At 36.8% G+C, this 21295-nt stretch overlaps 1 protein-coding gene and 2 long non-coding RNA genes across 4 annotated transcripts in view; 2 read left to right on the top strand and 1 right to left on the bottom strand.

Moving 5' to 3' along the window:
* Positions 1 to 5826: 5826 nt before the first annotated feature.
* On the bottom strand, positions 5827 to 8794 carry LOC113231082. Of its 2 annotated transcripts, XR_003310529.1 has the most exons (4): positions 8585 to 8794; positions 6722 to 6886; positions 6425 to 6574; positions 5827 to 6177 (listed from the first exon to the last, which is right to left on the bottom strand). It is a non-coding gene; the product is annotated as an uncharacterized LOC113231082 (long non-coding RNA). The 2 variants fall into 2 exon arrangements; XR_003310528.1 differs by lacking the exon at positions 8585 to 8794 and having other exon boundaries at positions 6722 to 6979.
* Positions 8795 to 9465: 671 nt separating this feature from the next.
* LOC113231048 (ceramide glucosyltransferase) lies at positions 9466 to 12015 on the top strand. Its single transcript, XM_026465212.1, has one exon. The coding sequence runs from the start codon at positions 9701 to 9703 to the stop codon at positions 10910 to 10912; it is 1212 nt and encodes a 403-aa protein (XP_026320997.1). The 5' UTR covers positions 9466 to 9700; the 3' UTR covers positions 10913 to 12015.
* A 1220-nt stretch (positions 12016 to 13235) lies between these two features.
* Positions 13236 to 21295, top strand: part of LOC113231074 — an 8667-nt gene continuing 607 nt past the window's right edge. The window contains exons 1-2 of the long non-coding RNA XR_003310527.1: positions 13236 to 13408; positions 14853 to 15011. This is a non-coding gene — a long non-coding RNA (uncharacterized LOC113231074). The remainder of the gene's footprint in view (positions 13409 to 14852; positions 15012 to 21295) is intronic.

Genomic DNA, 21295 nt, shown 5'->3' with positions numbered 1-21295 from the left:
CATGGGAAGTGTATGTAAATATTACAACGGTTGTAAATATTAATGTGTATAAATAATTTATAATTAGAAAGTACGTATTATGTGTAATAAATTAGACTTGAAATATGTAACTCATATACAAGGATATTTTATTGTTAGGCAATTAAACAGGTTTTTTAGGATAAATCACGATTTCATCATCAATTTCTGAACTTCAATTACTAATCGAATTCGAATGTTTGCAATCTTTTCTCTTCAAATCAATTTTATAAGTAACTGGCTGGTACCTGCAATTTCGTCTGCGTAGAATAAAAACTGCTTTGAGTAGTCTACTGTACCTTTATTTATCATACACACACACACACACTCTCTCTCACACACACACACACACACACACATACACTCATGCGTATCTTCTTCTCTACAAGTTCTACATATTACCGAACAATAAATGTAATTAACTGACTCTGAGTTGGGAGGCCTGGAAACCTAAAATACAAATCATAGATTTAGTTTAGGCTCCAGCTTTCCACAAATGTAATTTGTTTGAAATTGTTACCTTAGATTTAATATCTCTTTTTAAGTAATATTTGTGGAAGGAGAAATAAACGATTTTTATTTATTTTTTTTATTTTATTTTTTTCCATTCTCTAAGACTGTACCTAGGTACTTTAGAATAATAACGCATAGAAACCTAGCCCGCACACGCTAAGTGAGGCAAGTTAGAGGCTTCCAAACGCGCTCCCAGGAGCGCGCGGGCTGTTAGTGCTCAAGGTCATATTGCACCGCGAACAGCTCCAAAATTTTTTGCTAAAAATGACGAAATGTGCGGTAAATGGGTGTAAAAATACAACAGACAAACATAAACTAGACACTAACATCGCATTCCACAAGTAAGTAATGCGTTTCAACTCATATTTTTATGTAAATATTCACTAAAACAGAAAAATAATTTCGCGGCAACAAGATACGAAAGTGTTGCAAAGTAACGAATTTTTTTTCTCCCCATTTTGCTATTCTGTTTCAAAATAATTATATTACGTAAATTTTAGTGGTGCCTGTAATTTCGATTTATTTGCGCATCTTGAACTAATTTTATATTTATATTATATTATATATATTATAATATTATATTTACTTGAATAAACATTAAATGTTTTCGTTAACTCCTGTAAGTGATTGGGACACTTAATTATTTTATAATACTTTTAACGGCTCTGCGTTCATGCTATATTGAATAATTATTTATTTTAATTTTATTTGAATTGGAGCACATATTGCAACAAATTTACAGTATATATTTGTTTCTACTATAGTGTTGGCACCACCAGTACAACTTTGATAGCTTCTTATAATGTCTTTCTTTTCGTAACTCAAGCGAAATATTTTATATTGAAATATTTTATTTTCTTAAAAGGGGAGCATTCTTAAGCGATTTTTTAATCTATTTTAACAGTTATTTTCTTTAATGTTTGCTTATGGCATTTTCGGTTTTAGGTTTCGAATATGGCACTTATTTCTAAATCCAAGATGGCGGGCGCGATTTTTCGAATAATGGCAAGTTGGGTATCGTTTTCGAGATGTTTGGGAATGTTCAATACAAATATGGCACTCATTTCTAAATCCAAGATGGCAAACACGACAGTTCAAACAAAAGCAATATTCGTAATGAGCACCCCCAAATACCTCGAAAACGATACCCAACTTGCCATTATTTGAAAAATCGTGCCCGCCATCTTGGATTTACAAATAGTGCCATATTCACATTGAGCATCCCCAAATACCTCGAAAATGATACCCACATAGCATTTTTTTGAAAAAATCGTGCCCGCCATCTTGGATTTAGAAATGAGTGCCATATTCGTAACGAGCACCCCCAAGTACCTCGAAAATGATACCCATATTGCATTAATTTGAAAACTCGTGTCCGCCATCTTGGATTTAGAAATGAGTGCCATATTCGTAATGAGCAACCCCAAATACCTCGAAAATGATACCCATATAGCATTTTTTTGAAAAATCGTGCCCGCCATCTTGGATCTAGAAATGAGTGCCATATTCGTAATGAGCACCCCCAAGTACCTCGAAAATGATACCCATATTGCATTTATTTGAAAACTTGTGTCCGCCATCTTGGATTTAGAAATGAGTGCCATATTCGTAATGAGCATCCCCAAATACCTCGAAAAGGATACCCATATAGCATATTTTGAAAAATCGTGTCCGCCATCTTGGATTTACAAATAAGTGCTATATTCGTTTTTCATCGACAAAACCGAGCATATCTGTAGGCACATGATCGACATTGTCGATCGACAAAATCGAGCACATCTGTAGGCACCTGATCGACAATGTCGGGCAAATCTGTAGGCACCTTTAACTTAATGATGAGTTAAGCAAGATACAATTTCCCCACTTTTGAGGGAAATGTTATTCCATGGCATCATTATTTGTATATTTGTGTGCGTGCCGACGAGCGTAGTTACAAGTTGCTTACGCCTACATGAATTTGGTTTTTGCCTCACTTGTGACAGTTCGTTTGATATGAAACTATCATTCTATGCGTTATTATTCTAAGCTAGGTACTATACTAAATTTCATACTTTTATTGGTATATACAAACTTTAATTCCCTACCTTTTTATGATAAAAGTAACATTATGTCCTTCTCCTAGGTACGGACAACAGCGTATCAGACTACACATTTTTGTTCGAAAATTGCAACGAAACAAGATACGTCAATGTGTAGCTTGATGTGCTGTTGACTACCATCTATCTATGTATATACCTACCAAAATACATCAAAATTGATTCAACTATTTAGGCGTGACAACGTAACAGACATACAGACAGAGTAACTTTCGCATTTATAATATTGCTTTGCATTAATATTACTGGTAATTTTTTTGTTGGTTCCAAATCACATACTAATGATTACAAACTTTTGAGTAATTTTCAGGTTCGTTTTCTCTACTTCATTTCGGTGGCAATTTTTATTATTTAAGTATTTCAGTATACTGTTGTGAATTATCGTATATTTCGGAATAACAGGGAAACATTTGAATATTAAATTCTTGTGATTTTATTTGCAATTGATCGTCGCAATTGATTTCAATTGAATAGATTTTTTAATCTGTTTGTGTAATTGATTAACGCCCAACTCTGAATGTATATCAATGACTTGTATACGGACTTGCGCGCTTAATATGGCCGCTTTGTTTAGGGTTGTACCAAATGTTGTAACCTAGAATAACATCTGTTACCGATAATTTAACGAATATGAGTTTGTTTAGTTTTAATATTCTGCAATGGTTATTCTGATATCGGGTATGCGTGGAATAAACGGTACGTATTTAGTTTATTTTGTTATTATACATAGGACGTTCGAACAGAGCTCCAAAAATGATAGCGGCGGCGGCGATAACAATGAAAAAACAATGGATCAATGGTCGAAGTCGGCACCTCCAGGTCCGCAGGGTAATTGCGTAACTCAATGACAATAATCAACTTTTGGCCTGAGCCTCCGTTGTAAATGAAATCCGAAAGGCTCGGTCGCATAATTTATCTATACGTAGAAGAATATAGGAAAACAGATATCCATAATGAGTAGGTAATAAATAAATGAAAATATCGAGTCCTCCTGGTACAAGAGTAGTTTGGAGTGACGATAGACCAAAACCGGGAAATACTCGTAGAACGTGATTTAAAAAATACTTATTTTTTATGGACCAGAAAAATTAAAAGACAATGGCAAAAAGTGTGATGACGATGAGGATCCGCCTTCAGATAATTTAACAAAATGAGATATTGTCATTGTCATTAAGTTAGCCACACACACTGCTGTTTTTAACCAAAGGATATCATACCAATCAACCAATCGTCGATCAATTAGTGTTATAGCTTTGATGGATGATAATTATGTTGGCACTGGTTGGCTCCATAAAACGTCGTTAGCGGGTTGATGTAAAAAAACATGTTTTTGCATACATTTTTTTTTTATTTCTAAACAAAATTAACTTATTAAAATAGTTCCCATACGAAATTTTATCACTATATTTTTTTCCATGATATCAGAACCTTATATCAATATACACTTTTATTATCGTTTTAATAAGGAGCAACGTATGATTTGTATTGTGTTCCATGTTGAGCGGTAAGTATAACATTTTTTCGCTGTCATAATACTCTACCAAAAACTTGAAAATATATAAATAATATTTTTCTGGCTTCCTTTGATTTGTGATGTGAGATTTGATCAAATTTTCAGTTTTCTTTATAATGTCCACAACTCCAATAGATGCGTACTGAAGACCACCGCGGGACTTCTGGAACACCAAACAATCATGATTTTATTCCCCAACTAACAATGATAAACATATGTCACATTTTACCTCCCGTGACACCTTTCGTGATACAAAACCTGCAATATATTCCAATGCACTTTCTGTGCGTTCGTCTAAGTTTGTTCCTAAATATTCAAAATATGTATCATAAAGTTCACTATTGTCTTCAGATATTTCCACTAAATCTTTCTTTGGGTCAACTGGTATATTCAAGTAATTGGGTTTTTGCTTGAGCATGTCAATATATTAATCTGCTCCAAAGGAACGCAGTTACCTACTCCACCCTCTCGAATTTCTGCCCTTATCAGGAGTTTCTTGTACGATGCGCGAAACTGTGTTTGGGTTGTCGTTAAATGTCGCATTGGGGTTGTTGTTAAAGCCTCCCTTGGCTCTTATAGCTGAGAAAAATAGTTCTTGGCTAATTTTGCAGAGCATGCGCGTGTTCTAAACCATATGCTCGTAAAACGCCAACGCACTTTTCATATCAATAATCAAACCAATAAATCCAGTTTTTATTCGCGATTGAACTAACAAATCTCCTGAAGTTAGTTTAAGCTATTTATATAAGCAATGGCACTTTCAAGCAACGCTCTTATAAAGCCAATGTTTCGAGGACATATAGCCTTCTTCCAACCAGGTCGGCGGATTGAGTGGCTGTTGAGTACATCAAAAACATAGTTCATGATGTTTATAAAATTTACTGTACCACTGCACTGTTCGAACTCTTTGATTTTTAATGTGTTGCAGCAGAATTGAAGAGCATCTGCTACAGCTACTGAATAATTGAGTAGCCAGCTTCACCTTCATTTTTTGTTTTTCATACAAAATGTGGGTCTTACCTATTTTAGTAGCTAGATGCAGCCCTTTGTGTTCTTGTAAATTTAGAAGCAGTTCTAAATATTTAAACTTAATTTCTCGACCCATGGCCATGGAGTCAACGAAAACTCTCAATTCTCCAAAAGCATTTCTTACCAACTTTACAGCATGGCATGGATCAATGAATATGTAGATTTGACTGTCGTGACTTTGGAATTTGGTCGTTTTTTGATCCCTCAGAACATTACAGCCCAAAGATGTAAACATGCTAAAGTTACCAGCTAGATCATCACAGGTGACACTAACCACTTTGACTCCAGCGTCTTGGCAGAGTTGTATTGCTGTCTACACAATAGTAGCCTTTTGCTCTCCAGTAAGGGATACAATAAGGAAGTATCCAATTGGCAACTTCCACGAACCATTTACTGATGTTACCAGCAATACCAGACATTGGCTGACTTCGTCCACATTGTCACTGTTAATTTCGTGGCCGCAATAAACACGACCATAAAATTTTTGCGACTTTGAATCCTAGGTTAGACATTTTCTAATAGCCATCTCATCCAGTGTCAAGGCGCACATCACAGGGTGAACACTTTCTTGAACCTTTCTTTTTAATGCCTGAAAAGCCTCTTTTGTAAAGCCAGGTTCAGCATGTTGATACCATTTGCTCAAAGTGCGAGGGTGTGGCAAACATGTGTTGTAGGTACTCCTTATAAACTTATATGTTTTCGGAGAAAAAAAATGAAGTGTCAAAGCAAAATTTTCTTATTTCTTCTGAATATTTTTTTTCTGTAGGTAAACCCATAGATTTAGCTATTTGCATTTTCAAAAAATCTTCTGGTCCTGCACATTTCTCCAAAATGAGCGTTTCTTCATTGTTAATGAATCTATCTTTCTGAAGGTGTTTGAAAATATTAGATAAGAGAGCAATCTTTCCATCCCGTCTCCGGATCTTTTCATTTAAACTTGTCACTTTCCGTTTCAGCAAATCACATTTTTTTTGTAAGAAACTTCACTTTTTCATTTGGGTGTCGAATCTGAAACATAGTAATTATCATGATCAGCAACCCATTATACGTCCAAATGCTGGGCACGGGTCTCCTCGAGGAGAGGGTTCAGCCTCCAGAAAATATTATTATCAGTTTTTATCTGTCTGTCACGGGACGAAAATTAAACAAATCGTTAAAATATTAGTCTGATTTTATTTACATAGTGCATAATAAGTTGGGTCCATACAAAAAGAGAGAAATCAAAACATAAGCAATCTTTGAGAAAAAAATTTACCTTTGCATATGGTACATTTTTGGTCAAATTATAATTTGACAAGTTCAACTCCATTGAACAGGCCAGCTCTGATTTAATTTATACTTCACTTAAAACAGCTTGTGTCCTGACCATCATACTGGGTTGTTGTGAGTGTGTGATTTGCCTAGGCTGAAAAAAGAGAAGAGAAATAAGTCACACAACCCATCTATGTGCCTAATTTAATCATTGAAATACTATAAAAATAATCAACATGATGTGATGAAATAACTACTTCGGGAACTTATATTTATGTTACTTATTAATAATAAAAGCTACCAGCATGGAAGGTATTGCGCCGTCATATTATCTTGTCACATCGAGAGTTTTATTGAAGGAGTCATGCTTCTAAGTACATAGAGCATAATTGATGTCAGGGGGTTTATATTTTCGATGCCAATAATTTCTATCCATTTCCTGTTCAGAATTTCATTTACAGGAAATCTGTTGAATAAAATACCATTGCAACATTTTATATGTGTAAAAGTATTAACGCTACCGATACTTTAATAATCTCAGTACAGAGTACTAAAAAAACCGACCTCGAAAGTACGTGGAATTACGTCTATTTGCTAAGTTTTATTGAAATATCCCCTAGTTCGCCACTATACAGGACTTGACACTACACAAAGTATATTGAGAGAAAAACGCTTTGAATTGTAAAAATAGCAAAATCACCATCACCAAGTAATTGCTCCTAAATTAAAGTTAGGCGCTATTTATAAAAATGAATCTTCATGCGTGAACAGCTACTCTTCGAGGTGGATGATTTTCTTGAAAACGAGGCTCAACTGTACATTACCATCGCACGAGTTGAGAGTTGAAATTCATATGGTGAATAGATTACATAGTTAGCAGTGTAATCCTAAAATATTAGCTTTAGGAAACTTGTAGTTTTGATAATAAAAATTATTGAAATATTCGAAAATATATGATAGGAAACAGGTTTTACAGGTTAGGAAAGCACAGCGTTTGGTTGTTGCAGTATTTTTTTGCGTTATTTTAAAAATTTTCCGCAGTATTGAATTAAACAGCACAAATTAATACGTAATTGTAAATTTAACATAGAAATTTACTATAATTAGTATGTAAGCTTTTATTTTTGAACAATTATTTTTTGTTGCAAAAAAATAACGAAACGCGTAGAGAACGCCATGTTGTTTGTTGTTGTTTACTGTTTGATGTATGCATCAATTAGGATTTTGCGTTTTTGCCTGGTTTTAGGTTTAAATTTAGTTTTTCATATAACACAGGAAGTGGAGTTGGGGGGGTGGTTTGGGGGTGGGTTTTTCCCGCTAGGGGTTCGGGGGGAGGGGTTTACCCCGCTCTTTGGTGCGAAAACATGATTTTTTGAGGTTATTTTTTTCGAATTTTCAAAAATTAATATCTCGAAAACTATTAACTTCCTAACTTTGAAACTTTGCACGAAGGGTTCCCTCCCCTCCCCCCCTTCCCCCCACCCCCCTCCCACCCCTCAAATCGTGCGATGGTAATGTACAGTCCTTCCGAAAACGAAATGGGACCACTATGGAAGTACCCCCTTTCCAACAAAAAAAGAATAATGAAAATCGGTTCACAAATACCGGAGTTATCGCGTAACATACATACAAAAAAAAAAAGAACATACAGTCGAATTGAGAACCTCCTCCTTTTTTGAAGTCGGTTAACAATGTATACAAACACGGTACATCACTAATGGCGCATCCACACATGCCCGGCGGCATGGCCGGCGGCCGTGCCGCCGGCATTTGCCGCATCTCAGCCGCGACACGCGCGGCTTTTGGTTGCCGGCGGCAGTTTGCTTGCGGCTTCGATACGGAGTGGTAGTGTAGTCGTATTCATATATAACATAATTTAACAACACTACTGCGAAAATTGCAACCGCATCTGCAGGCCGCCGGTAAAGCCGGCGGCCTGCTTTCAGCGGCAAGGCGGTCTGAAACCCGGCGGCATGTGTGGATGCGCCATAACGTTACTAGTAATTTGTATGTAAATAATGCAATGAAATAATGAAAACATCAACGTTAAAAGAGATACAAAACTATCAAAAGCCCCAATAATGTGTAAAAATATCATCTTTTGAGAATACATTACACAAAATCCTAAAAAATCCGACATTATCAACGAAAACTGATTACTAACCTGTGAAGGGTCAATTCAGGCTGATTTTGGTTTTTTCTTGCACCACACTGTTTTAGACAACACGAGGGCATGATTTCCTCAATACAGGACACCACAATAACTAGATTCTAGACGTATTTATCAAGAATTAAGCAAACAAACTTTTGACAGCAGATCTACCACGAAAACATAGATAAAGAGTATTATACTGGCGTACACGAAAGTGACAGTGGCGCTAAATATGGCGACGTCGTCGGTCACTCTCACTAGCTTGTAACGTCATACGAAAGTGTTGCCAAAATTAGAAGCAAAACGCTTTTTCACACTTTAGTGTCGATATCATAGATTTATGCATAACCTATTCTTCTTTTATTTTCATTTCATTCTATCCTCTAAGATTCTTCTTAGAGCAAAATATGCCATCTTCATAGATTTATTATCTATTATCTCATTATATTGAGTAGTGAGAACCTAGACTAGAATTCCCGGTATTTTTTTTCCATCCTCTAAAGTGAGAACCGATTTTTATTATCTCCTGTGTCAAGTTCCGTATAGTGGCGAACTAGGGGATGAATCTGGGTTTGCGCACTTTCCGGTAACCGATTTTAATTAAATTTGGCTCTCAAGACTAGTGGAATTACATCTTAAGAAGCGTCAAATTTGTGTAAGCAACCAAAGAGAATTTAAGCACTACGTTTAGAAGCAATTCAATTTGATTGCGTAATCGTATTCGTATTTTTTTTCTCATGTTGGCTGCATGCACTAGAAGAGAGAGAAAGAGAGAGAATATATTATATTATAATTTTTAGTATTTTGGCCGACGTGCAAAGTATCCAGAGCCGTAAAAAACCAATAAAAAAAATTATGGTATCGGAAGATTTCGAGTATAGTTGACGACTTGACGGATCGCATCGGTCGCGAGTGGACTGTTTTCGCAGAAAATTTTATTTTGAAGCCATGATAGATCGGCCGGTACTAAGGTACTTTTAAAATATGAAACGTTCGTCGAACTTAATATATGTATTTTTTCGGTTTATTACCAGTTCACTGTTATGATCGCGTCGTAACGCACCACTCCCGAGAATCCGTCGATATTATGTGGCCGAAACGAAGAAGCCGCGAAGAAATTCTACAATTATGATGCCCATGGTGTATACTGTTTACGGTTTTGCCATATTCTTCATGATAGCGTGGGTGTGTCTGTGGCTTATTCATATAATGGCTCTGTCGTATTCGAAGTGGAAGCTGCACCGCACTGTGGACCGGTCCCCACCGGAGACGCCGTATCCCGGCGTGACGATTCTCAAACCTCTCACCGGTACCGACCTTAATCTCTTCTCCAACCTGGAGACGTTCTTTACGCTCGATTATCCGACCTACGAAATATGTTTTTGTGTGGAGACCGAGCACGACGCCGCTGTTGTAGTGGTGAACACTTTGCTTCACAAATATCCTCACGTAGACGCTCGCCTTTTCACCGGCGGAAAGCATGTTGGGGTGAATCCGAAAATCAACAACTTGCAGCCAGGCTACTTAGCGGCTAAGTATCCGCTCATATTAATAAGCGACGCCGGCATTCGCATGCGGGATGATACTCTGCTAGACATGGTGCAGCACATGCGGGAGGACGTGGCTATAGTGCATCAGATGCCGTTCGCATGGGACGCGGAGGGTTTCGCCGCGGTGTACGAGAAGGTGTTCTTTGGAACAGCACAAGCGCGGATGTACCTCGGAGCGGATCTGTTAGGGATCAATTGCCATACGGGGATGTCGTCGCTGGTCCGACGATGTGCATTGGAAGAAGCTGGTGGCTTGCAAGCGTTTGCGGATTATTTAGCGGAAGATTACTTCATGGCCAAGGCGGTAATGGCGGCGGGGTGGAAAATGCGGGTGTCATCGCTGCCGGCGCTGCAGAACACAGGTGCTCGGTCAGTGGGCGGGCTCCAGGCGCGATTGGCGCGCTGGGCCCGCCTGCGGATTGCTATGGTGCCAACGACAGCGCTATTAGAACCTCTCACGGAGTGCATGCCCCTCGGCGCCGGCGCCGCCTGGGCCGCTGGACACTTGTTCAACGCGGAACCCCTACCGTTCTTCCTGGTGCATGTGTTAGTGTGGTTCCTTTCAGACTGGTTAATGTTGCGATCTGTGCAAAATGGATCACCCCCATTCACTAAAGTGCAGTTTTTGCTAGGCTGGGTGTGGAGTGAGTGTTGTGCCCCCTTTGTGTTGGCAGCCGCGCTAATCAGCCCAGAGATCTCATGGAGGACTCGGAGCTACAGGCTCGATTGGGGCGGTCATGCCCATGAACTTAAACCTTTGAAAACTGATCCAGTTGCGTTCCGTATTTAAAAAGCTTTAATTTCCAATTTGTTTACAATTTACATTGTGAACTGCCTATGGGTTGTATGTATGAATGAACATTATGTGCTAAGTGATTAAATTTTTTATTTTAAATATATTATAATTTGAAATGGTTACTTTTGTTTTAGAAAAAAAATGTACAATTGTTAGAATTAATTTTAATTATCTAATGTCAATTTATTGTGCATCTCAATTGAACTGTTGTATGTTATGTAAACAAAGCACAGTCTATGTCAACCTCATAGAGAACAAAGAACAACCTGAGATTTCATGGACAAAGCACTAAGACACTAGTAAATATCTATGTAATTTAATAAATAATGTTTTCATCACGTGCATTGTTGCTTTTAACCAGCTAAAGATTCTCAATGAATGCTGTTTGTTTAAGTTAGAACTTTCTACCTTGAATAAAAATATTTTTACAAAAGGATGATTTCTAGAAGTATATTTATATGATTCTTGTAGTGTGCCACAGTGTTGAAGCAAAACACTGCTCTAGCTGTATGAATTGTGACTTGAGTCAAGTTATTATCATTTAAACAGCTAGATCAGAACTTCATATAGGTACCGAAACAACAACATGGATCATGTCATTTAATTTTCATACCTGTTCTCTCTGTACAAGTTTCTAGACTGACATTAATAAGTTTTTCCTAAGAGTTTGTTGAGTGAATGAGCTAATGATCCAATGGATTTCAATAGTTGTGATTATTTATTTAATTGTGGAATGTGAAAGGATCTATGGGTTTTATAGGTAAAGAGCAATGTACCAATGTTACTTGAATATTAACACACCAATGCCCAAAATTTGCTATTTTACAGTGAAAAAAGTGTTCGAAACTCTTGCTGAAGCTAGTCAAATTTGCGTAACGAAGCATTTTTCTTAATTTTAATTACCTATTTATTAAGAGGTATAATGTTCACCGCCATTTGCCAAAGTGTTAAAAAACAATAAAGGATTTGTTTAAAACAAAGAATGCTTAAAAAAATCGCACCATTTTTTCCAGATACTGCTCAATAATTTGAAAACGGTTATAAGCAAATTGAACCAGTGTTATATGATATTACAGTGGATAAGAAAACTTTGCTGTGATTAAATTTCAACCGCAAAGAATTCGATATGTGATATTATTTCTACATCCCAGTACGACGACCGCAGGTAAAGCCAAACAGTATCCATAGTCCGTATTTCAAGGCAGAATATTTATACATCGTACATTGAGTAATAAGTAATAACTCTATAACTCTAGTTGTGGCCCTAACATACCTAATGAAACTGAAGATTCTCTTGTGTCACCATTTAATCGTTGTACTTTGGCTTTGCAATGTGTGTCCCATAATTCGTATATTCAGAATAACCTATATATTTTTAATATTGTACTACAATGTGTCACATTCCATACAAACTGCTAAACTGCAAACTGCAGTTTATAATTTTTTTTTGGAATTTCAATTTGATACTTTTAGTATATATGTATAAGTAGTAGTCTTTCTACAACTGTGGTAATAATACATAGGTACCTGAGGTAGCACATCGTCATTTTAATGTTTTGTTTTCCTCAAATCATTTATGATTCGTGTAAATGCAAAAAAACAGGTAAACTGTTAGGTAGTACTTGCTAAATATTATGCACGTACGTTGAAAAATATTTGTTTACGTAATATAATACTTCGATGGGTTGAATTCATAATTCCTAAAAGACAAAATGATAAAAACTGACAACGGAAATTTGAAAAGCTTATTTTCATACGTCACATAGTAGGTATGTTGGCAAGGTTATTATTGTTATGAAGTTAAAAGAAATCTATTGAATCGATATGTTATAAATAGTATATGACTGTACAATACAAATGTTGTGTAAAACATCCGAAAAATCACAAATTTTGTCTTTTTTTCATATTTTAGTCGGTAAATTTTTCGAACGGTCTGTGTAATAAGGTAATGAAAAAATGTAAAAATTTGCGACACTACCGCGTTGCCGGGCCGTGGAGTATGTTTCACTGAATATGACTTGTAAACTAAATTGTGCCGAATGACTAGTTTTTACCTTAAGTTGCCCATAGTCGTGAAATACTAGATCTCGTCAAGGGCGCCCTTTTAAAGTTATAATGATAAATATTAGACAATATCAAGCAACTCAAGCACTTGTGTTATGGAAATCGGAAACAACGACTGTTCCACAACCCAGACCCGAGACAATATAGAAAAGTTGTTTTCTACATTGATTCGGCCGGGGATCGAACCGGAGATCGAAGGGGGAGTCACACCTACTTTTGAAGAACGAAATCCGTAGTTACGGGCGTTGTACTGCTATTGATGACTTACGCAACTACTCTCGAAGGCCGAGAAGTTCTAAACTGCCAAACAGCCCGTTCATAACTGTCAAATCGCGTTTGTCATACATTCTTAGTTCTGCCTTTTCCATCCTCTAAGTTCTGCCCCGTTAACGCCTTCTTTAACAATTTTGTCTTCCGGTAGCAAAGGTAACTTACCACCACATAAGTTAACAATTTTTCGTAAATAATTATTAATAACCAAATTTAGTTTTTTTGACCTCTCGAAATCGCATTTGAGAAATGGTAAAAACAATCATGATGTACAGCTTTAGGAATCTCTCTATGCATGGATCTTTAACTTTTTAGTAGAAGTAAATATCTTTTTATAAGGATTCATCCAGGGAAGTACTGCCACCTTACCTATTTCTGCCGCCTAGCATTATTGTGTTCCGGTTTTAAAGGGTAAGAGTGCTGGAGAAATTACAAGCACATGCATGGGACTTGTCAACTTATGCCTCAGGGTGACGGGCGCAGTGGCGGTGCCCCTTAGATCTTTGCGATTTAAAGCACTGAGTGGCTCTGCAACTATTATGGACAGGCGTGCAGCTTAGGGCTTACTATCAGGCGCACGACTTGTTCTGTTCGTCCCGTCACTTGATATTATAAAAAAAAACTAAGGGAAATAAAGATTAAAAACGTTCCATTTATTCCCATTAGTTCAATGTATGGGACTTATGGGTTACAAATGTTCCACTTGGACCTGTGTGCATGGAACTACGGGAATAAAGGAAGTCTAAGTAATCCATAGTGGTAAATCGCCCGTAACTACTGATTTCGCGCTTCCAGATTAAGGCCCCTGATCTCAAATTAGGGATTCCCTGTAATACGAGTACAACTAGAGATTTTAATTATTGAGGCCACCACCTCAGAACTCTTAATTAAACAAGAACCAATTTAGAAAAGTTGATTCTTGAACCTGTTAATCTAGCGTCCAGGGTGCTAATCACTGGGCCAACGAGGTCGTCTCGGTACACTTAAACTTGTTATTCATTATATTATATTGCCGAGACCGGGACGTAAGGGATTGCCGGACGAGTATGAGTTACAAGGGCGAGCGCCAGCGAAGCCTTGTATTAATACGAGTCAATCAATCCCCGTTCCCGCCGAGGCTTGTATAGAATTTTCTCAAACAATGTGAGGAAATAATATAAGACTAAAGAGAGGAAGATGTTTAATAGTAAAAGTAAAAAAAATGTTTATTAATATTAAAAGTAATATTTGACGTGTTAGGACAATTATTAAAAGAAAATATTGTTTTTCCAGGCACATTAATAGTAGCCTGCTGAACTTCGGATGATGTGTTTGAATGTGTATATATTACTGTATTTTCGTTATCGCTCTTCTCACTAGCACTCATTTTCGTGACCAAAATAAGAAAAAGAAAGACGAAAAACAAAATAACACCAAAACACTGTAATAAAAATGTTACCGCCATTTTTTTTTAAGTAAGCCGAGTAAGCGGTACGGTATTTTTAATTCTCGCAATTAGAACACTGGGCAGTTGGCTGTATGAGTTTTTCTTTTTTTTACATAGTTCATTTAGTAGATTTAAAAGTTTAGAAAAGAAGACAGTAATGGATTTTCTTTGCAGGCCTTGGCCGGAAAGAAGTCGCATGGTCCAAAAGTGACAAACTTTTGCGTGTTCATTTTTTGAAAGGAATGCAAACATTTCCGAGCATGTTTTAGAAAAGTTATTTATATTCTACACTTCGAATACAGCTGGTCTAATGTTTGGTGTAAATTTCAACAGGTATTGTGGAAATGTTTATGAATCATTGCGGGCGGAGCGCGGCATAGTAAACAGAGGAAGGATATAAAACCAATATAGATGAACGTACTGGAGTTTTATGCGTACAGACTTTAGTTTGAAATTGGGCCTAGTTCGGCGTTATTTTTTTTAGACTTGTTCCTGAAAATTCGATTAAGCTTTTTAAGAAAGTATAGACTTGTAATCTCGTGCTAATAAAAAACTTTTCAACGACATCAACCCGTGTATATGCCTCACTGCTGGGCATGGGCGTTTTGTGGCTTTTGAAGTTGGTTGAATTTTTTTAAAAGTTTATTTTCATTTGTGTTGCTATCATCGAGTATATAACCAGAAATAGAGACGAAATAAGGGCCATCCCTGGCAACTCATCAGTCAAATGGTACTGATATCATTTTTAAATATCAACTCTCGTTTATGCTGAAATCACAAATTAGAAAGCTGAAATAGTACAGCGCTAACAACTGACCTGTGTGATCGTCTCAGTATATTCCAAAAATATTAATTAATTATAAAGATAATATCTCTAACAATGGGGGGCTGTTCCATTCGGTGGTGTGGGAATAACAGCATAACATCTAATTACAAAACAAACGGAATAACATTTCATAATAAGGTAATTAAATATTAGATATGTAATTTTCCAATTTTCGTCCAATTTTCGTCGATTTGAAGTGAAACAATTGACGACAACCGTCAATTGTTTCTAATTCGGGCTGGCCAATCGGAGCGCAGTCACCCTTATGATATGGCAGCATAGTTTTTTAACAAATTAAATGACATTTCGTCTCTATTTCTGGTTAAATAGGTACTCGATGGTTGCTATCATCAAAAAAACCTTCGATTTACACTTAATTATACATATAATATCAGAAAGTGAAAATTGGATTTTGCTATTATTGCCCACGGTAAATTTACTGGCATTCCCTAATCATCATCTATCTACCCATTTATAGTTCCACTGCTGGTCATGTCTCAGACGAGGGCTTAGACCTTAGGAGTTATGAACCTTCTTCGACGTGCAGGTTTCATCACGATGCTTTCCTTCACCGAAAAGCTTATAGTAAAATTTAGAAATGCGAAGCAGGATCCGAACTTACGACCTTCTGTTCGTGAGCCGTTAGGTCAAACCATTAGGCTACTAGGGCTTCCCTTAAAAACTTTAGGGAATGTTAATAACACGTTGATAATATAATTTTAATAATATGTGCCAGACTACCACATCAATTTTGGTCTCAAACTAGTGAATTCCCTGTACTATGAGTACCAGAGCAACAGATCAGAACATTTCCCAAATTGGTTCTACCGGGAGTCGAACCCGGAACTTCCGCATCCAGCGGCCACAATGTACAACCAAGCCACCGAGGTCGTCAACACTTGTTGTTAATAGTACTGTATAATAAAACTGTCAGCGATTAAATCACACGTAATGTATTTCGCTTGTAGCAGGAAAGCGCAAGGAGGAAAATGAAGAGGGAGATCGTCTTCATTTTCCAGACACCTCGTGCCTTTCCGGTTGCAGTATAAAACGTGTTTTGTATATGCCAAATGCCCAGCCGGCTTATGTTCAGATGCCTGAGTATAAATTAACTACCGCGTTTGCGTTAAGATTTTTATTTAGACAGATCTAAATTAAAATCTTAACGCAAACGCGATAGTTAAGTTTACATATTTGAAAACTTACACAAAGGCCCCAGAACAATTTAATAATTAATAATAATAATAACGCACACGCTCAACTTAGACCCAGTGTCGCGGGTGCTATGAACACACATATAAACAACCACAAAATACACCCAAACTCACGAGAGAAACAAATGTAGGCCATACAAATATTTCTCCTGGCCTGGGAATCGAACCTGGGTCCTCTGCGTGGCAATCCGGCATGGTAACCGTTCGGCCACGGAGGCAGTTGTTATAACTTTTTTATGAAAAAAACCGGTCTCAAAAGTTTAGTTATCGGTTTCGCAGTGTTCTTCTTTGTCTATGAGCCAAGTTTCATTGAAATCGATTAACGGAAAGTGGGTGAAACCGAAATCCATGATAGCTTACAGAGAGTTTCTGGGGCTTTCCATTATAATTATAAAATTGTATAATTTTTGTTTTTGCAACGTTAACTTTCAGGTTATTTCGCTTGAGCCAGTCAATAATATTACATATAGTGTAATTTATTTCTTTTTCATAGTCTATGCCAAAATTCTTATTAATAATTATTGATATGTCATCTGCTGCATCTGCATTTAGCACTTCAGGGCGGTCATTAACATATAATAGAAAAAGCAATGGACCTAAAATACTACCCAGAAGCACACCGTATTTATTTAGTTTCAATTCTGATCTGTGAGGTTCTATTTAATTTTTATTATTTAGCTTTACCACTTCCACACACTGAGTTCCATTACTAAGGTAACTTGCTATCCAGCTATGCACCTGTCCACGAAGACCATATCTTTCTAACGTAGATAGTACAGTTCTATGGCAAACGTTATCAAAGGTTCTACTCATGTCAAACAAAACAGAACAAACAGGTACAAAAAGTACCGGCAAGTATCGGCAAAAGTTGGGATATCCTTAATAACGCTGAAACATGTCTGTGTGATACATTTTTCATTCTGAAAGCTAAATTGCTCTGCTTTAATGATGTTATACTATGACCGGAAAGACGTCATTGAAGAACTTGTGCTCAGTAATTGAATGAGTAATGGGTCGAGGATGATTCAAACGAAACAAGTTCAGTTATTTACTCCATAAGCGTGACCAATCTTCAGTCGATAGTCGATAGAATATGTATCGATTGCAATCATTAGCTGCTGCTCGCAAGCGTCTGTCATTTTATTCCGTCTTCAAAAAAGACAGACTATAAGTGTATAGTTGTACTACTTATTGTACAGTATACGCCACGCCAGGATTTACACTTGAGTTTTAATTTTTACTATAAGCGGTAAACGCTAGATTATTTGCAATAATAATAAAGACCTTGCTTGCCCACCCTTCTGAGCAACAGAATTGGACGGTATTCTGATGGTGACTTTGCGGACCGTCCTTTCTTCCGTAGTAGACCTATGTTTCCTGGACGCCGCCTTTGGTCTCGCTCCAGGAAGGAGTCGAATGCAGGACTTACTAAATAAAACATAACTAATGCCTAGGTTAAAGTTATATGAGATCTTTCAAAGTATTTTATAATTATTTTATTTTAAAGACCTACACTTTCAAGTTTTTTTTTAATTTGACCATTGGCAAATTTTTGTTTCGCTGCAAACCGGTTTCGCGTCGATAGATATGTGGTGACTCCATTGAAGGGTCTATCAAACAGAAACTCCCTAAACCACAAGACCCTGTGTCCGATGCAAGAGCAAAGGGTTTAGGAATTGTCGATTTTTGCCTATAGTAAGTTTGAATATGTTGTATTTTTCCTTAATTATTGATAATAATCATTAAATACTATAAAAAGTTTAATCTATATATATTTTTATTATTTATTTTCATTAAATAAAATATAAAGATAAATCTATCTTGGTTTATTATACCTCTCTGTTAAGATTTGAGTACTTATACGACTTTATCTTTTTTTACCTTTTATATTATAGCAAGGTCATCTATTTTTCTAACAATGTATTGTAGTCTGTAGATTTTATGTAATGCGATTCCGATACACAGGTCTTATATAACAAGTATGGCTAGACAGAGGATTGCCTTACAGTTTTCAGTGCTTAATATATCGAGTATATAACCAACCAAAATAGAGACGAAATGTCATTTAATTTGTTTGAAAACTATTCTGCCATATCTTAACGGTGACAACTGCGCTCCGATTGGCCAGCCCGAATTTGAAACAATTTACGGGTGTCGTCAATTGTTTACTTCAAATCGATCAGTTTAACTTGAGCATTGCTATAATGGACGAAAATTGAAAAATTATGCAATTTAATACTTAATTACCGATGAAATGTGATTCCGTTTGTTTTGTAATTAGATATTTGCTGTTTTTCCCACACCACCGAATGGGAGAGCCCCACATAGTTAGAGATGTTATTACAATAAGTACGGAACATTTTTGGAATATACGGAGACGTACACACATGTCAGGTGCTGGCGCTGTACTACGCGAGGCGCACTATAAGTTTCCGGAATGAATAAGAAAAAATACTATAAATGGTCAGAAATGAATTTATTGCTTCTCAAAATATTCTACGTTAGCGTTAATGCACTGTTTCATATTTCATTTCATAAAAATTAGTTCATATTTTTAAAACATTTGTGCCACTCCTCCGTAACAATCTATGAAACATATTTTTCATACTCTTCGACAGCCTCTTCAGGTGATGAAAATCGTTGACCGCGTAACTGGTTTTTAATTTTTGGAAATAAATAAAAGTCACAAGGTGCCAGGTCAGGACTGTACGCGGGATGGCTCATAAGGTCAACGTTGAAAGGTGAACACACCTTCAAAAATTAATTTGCCTATCTGGCCGTGTGAGAACTGGCATTGTCGTGGTGCGAGATGATACGGTGTATACGGTTATTTTTACGGAGTTTGTGAATAACTTCCGGCAAACAAATGGTCGTGTACCAATCACTATTCACGGTACAACGATTGTCCAAAGCAACAGTAGTCACGTGTCCAGTTTTATTAAAAAATGAAGCAGTCATCCGCTTAGAGGCACTTTGCATGCGCGCCACTTTGGTTGGTTTCGCCTCATTTCGAAAGACCCATACGCTCGATTGCTGCTTTGTTTTGGGATCGTAACTATAAATCCATATTTCGTCACCTGTTACTATGTCCCACACCAAATTTGACGCCCCTTCGTTGAATCTGGTAAGCATGACATTGCACCAAGTGACGCGATCAGTTTTTTGAGCCTCAGTAAAATTGTGTGAGATCCATCGAGGGCACAGCTTTTTTACACCCAAATGTTTGTGTAGTATTAATTGTATTTGACTCATGACTATGCCTAAAGATGCCCGAATCTCATTGTATGTCACATGCCTGTCTGTTTTGATCATACGGTGCACAGCATCGATGTTTTTGTTGTTTACGGTAGTGGACGGGCGACTATCACGAAATTCGTCACTGAAATTCACACGACCGCGTTTGAATTCTGCAAATCAGCTATGAACAGTCGTCTGTGCATGGTGCTTCATCGCCAAACGCAGTTTGAAACCGAGCGAAGCTCCGCTGAGCTGTTACGTTACATTTAAAGTCGTAGAAAATCATACTACGAAAATTTTCACGAGTTAAATCCATGGTGATGTAGACAACCAATTTCTAAAATGACGCCACAATGTAAAAACAAGTGACAGTCAGATGAAACAAACTGTGTTCTACAGGCAAAGAGTTCCATTTTGAAATGTTGTAATAATTTTTAAAATATTGTTTATGTAAGTGGCCGGTTCTGGAAACTTATAGTGCGCCCTATGTAGTTCAGTTTTCTGATTTGTGATCTCAGCGATCTCAGTTGATATTTTATTTCAGTATCATTGACTGATGACTTGCCAGGGATGGATGGCCCTTATTTCGTCTGTATTACTTGTCATATACTCGATGGCTTAATATTATATGTCAAGAGCATACATATAGAGCTAGCTTGACAATCTTTAGACCGTTCTTATTGTAAGCGTCATAGAGTTGAATTTAAATTTTAAGTGTCAAATTCAACGTCCTTTTGACCATGTTCTAAATTAAAGGGTCACTCTGTTGTTATCACAATTTCAAAGTTTTACTGAAACAAAATACCCACTTCCGATACCTGTAATGAGCAAGCAGCTCTACTTATTATCTACGGTATCACCGTAACTTTTTACAATTTATTTACTGCACCTACTTCATTCAGTCGTAATCGTAAAAAATAAATGCATTTATTATTAGAAAAAAACTAAGTCAGTACTTTTCATTACGTCAGTGTGATACTGTAGTTAAGTAGGAAACATTAAATTCCAAAAAGAATTCTCTAAAGTATTGTTACGTATTTGAAACGTATGATACTAATCTCTTAATGCTCTGTTTTAATTGGCTTTGTACTGGGTCAAGAACACTTGCAACTTGACACTTAATATTTAAAATCGTCTCTGTAGAGTTTCACTGTTTACGATAGAAACGGACCCATGTCCAAAGTGACGAAGTTAACAAAGTATGTATGTTATGTATATGTATTCTGTGAGTATTGCCTATGGAGGAACTAGCCGAAAAATTCGTTTAAGCTGGATAATTTCCGACAAACTGCGTAATTTTTCCGTCATTCCTTCCATAACAGCGGAAAACAAAGTTTCAA

This window comes from Hyposmocoma kahamanoa, unplaced genomic scaffold (genome assembly GCF_003589595.1).
Source record: "Hyposmocoma kahamanoa isolate Upper Pololo Valley unplaced genomic scaffold, ASM358959v1 101, whole genome shotgun sequence".
Classification (NCBI taxonomy): Eukaryota; Metazoa; Arthropoda; class Insecta; order Lepidoptera; family Cosmopterigidae; genus Hyposmocoma; species Hyposmocoma kahamanoa.
Note: the sequence above shows the minus strand (reverse complement) of the source record. Positions and strands in the feature narration are given on the sequence as shown.

Bases quoted from the DNA above. Each gene is read 5' to 3' on its own strand.
- LOC113231048 (XM_026465212.1), top strand. From the start codon at position 9,701: ATGATGCCCATGGTGTATACTGTTTACGGTTTTGCCATATTCTTCATG.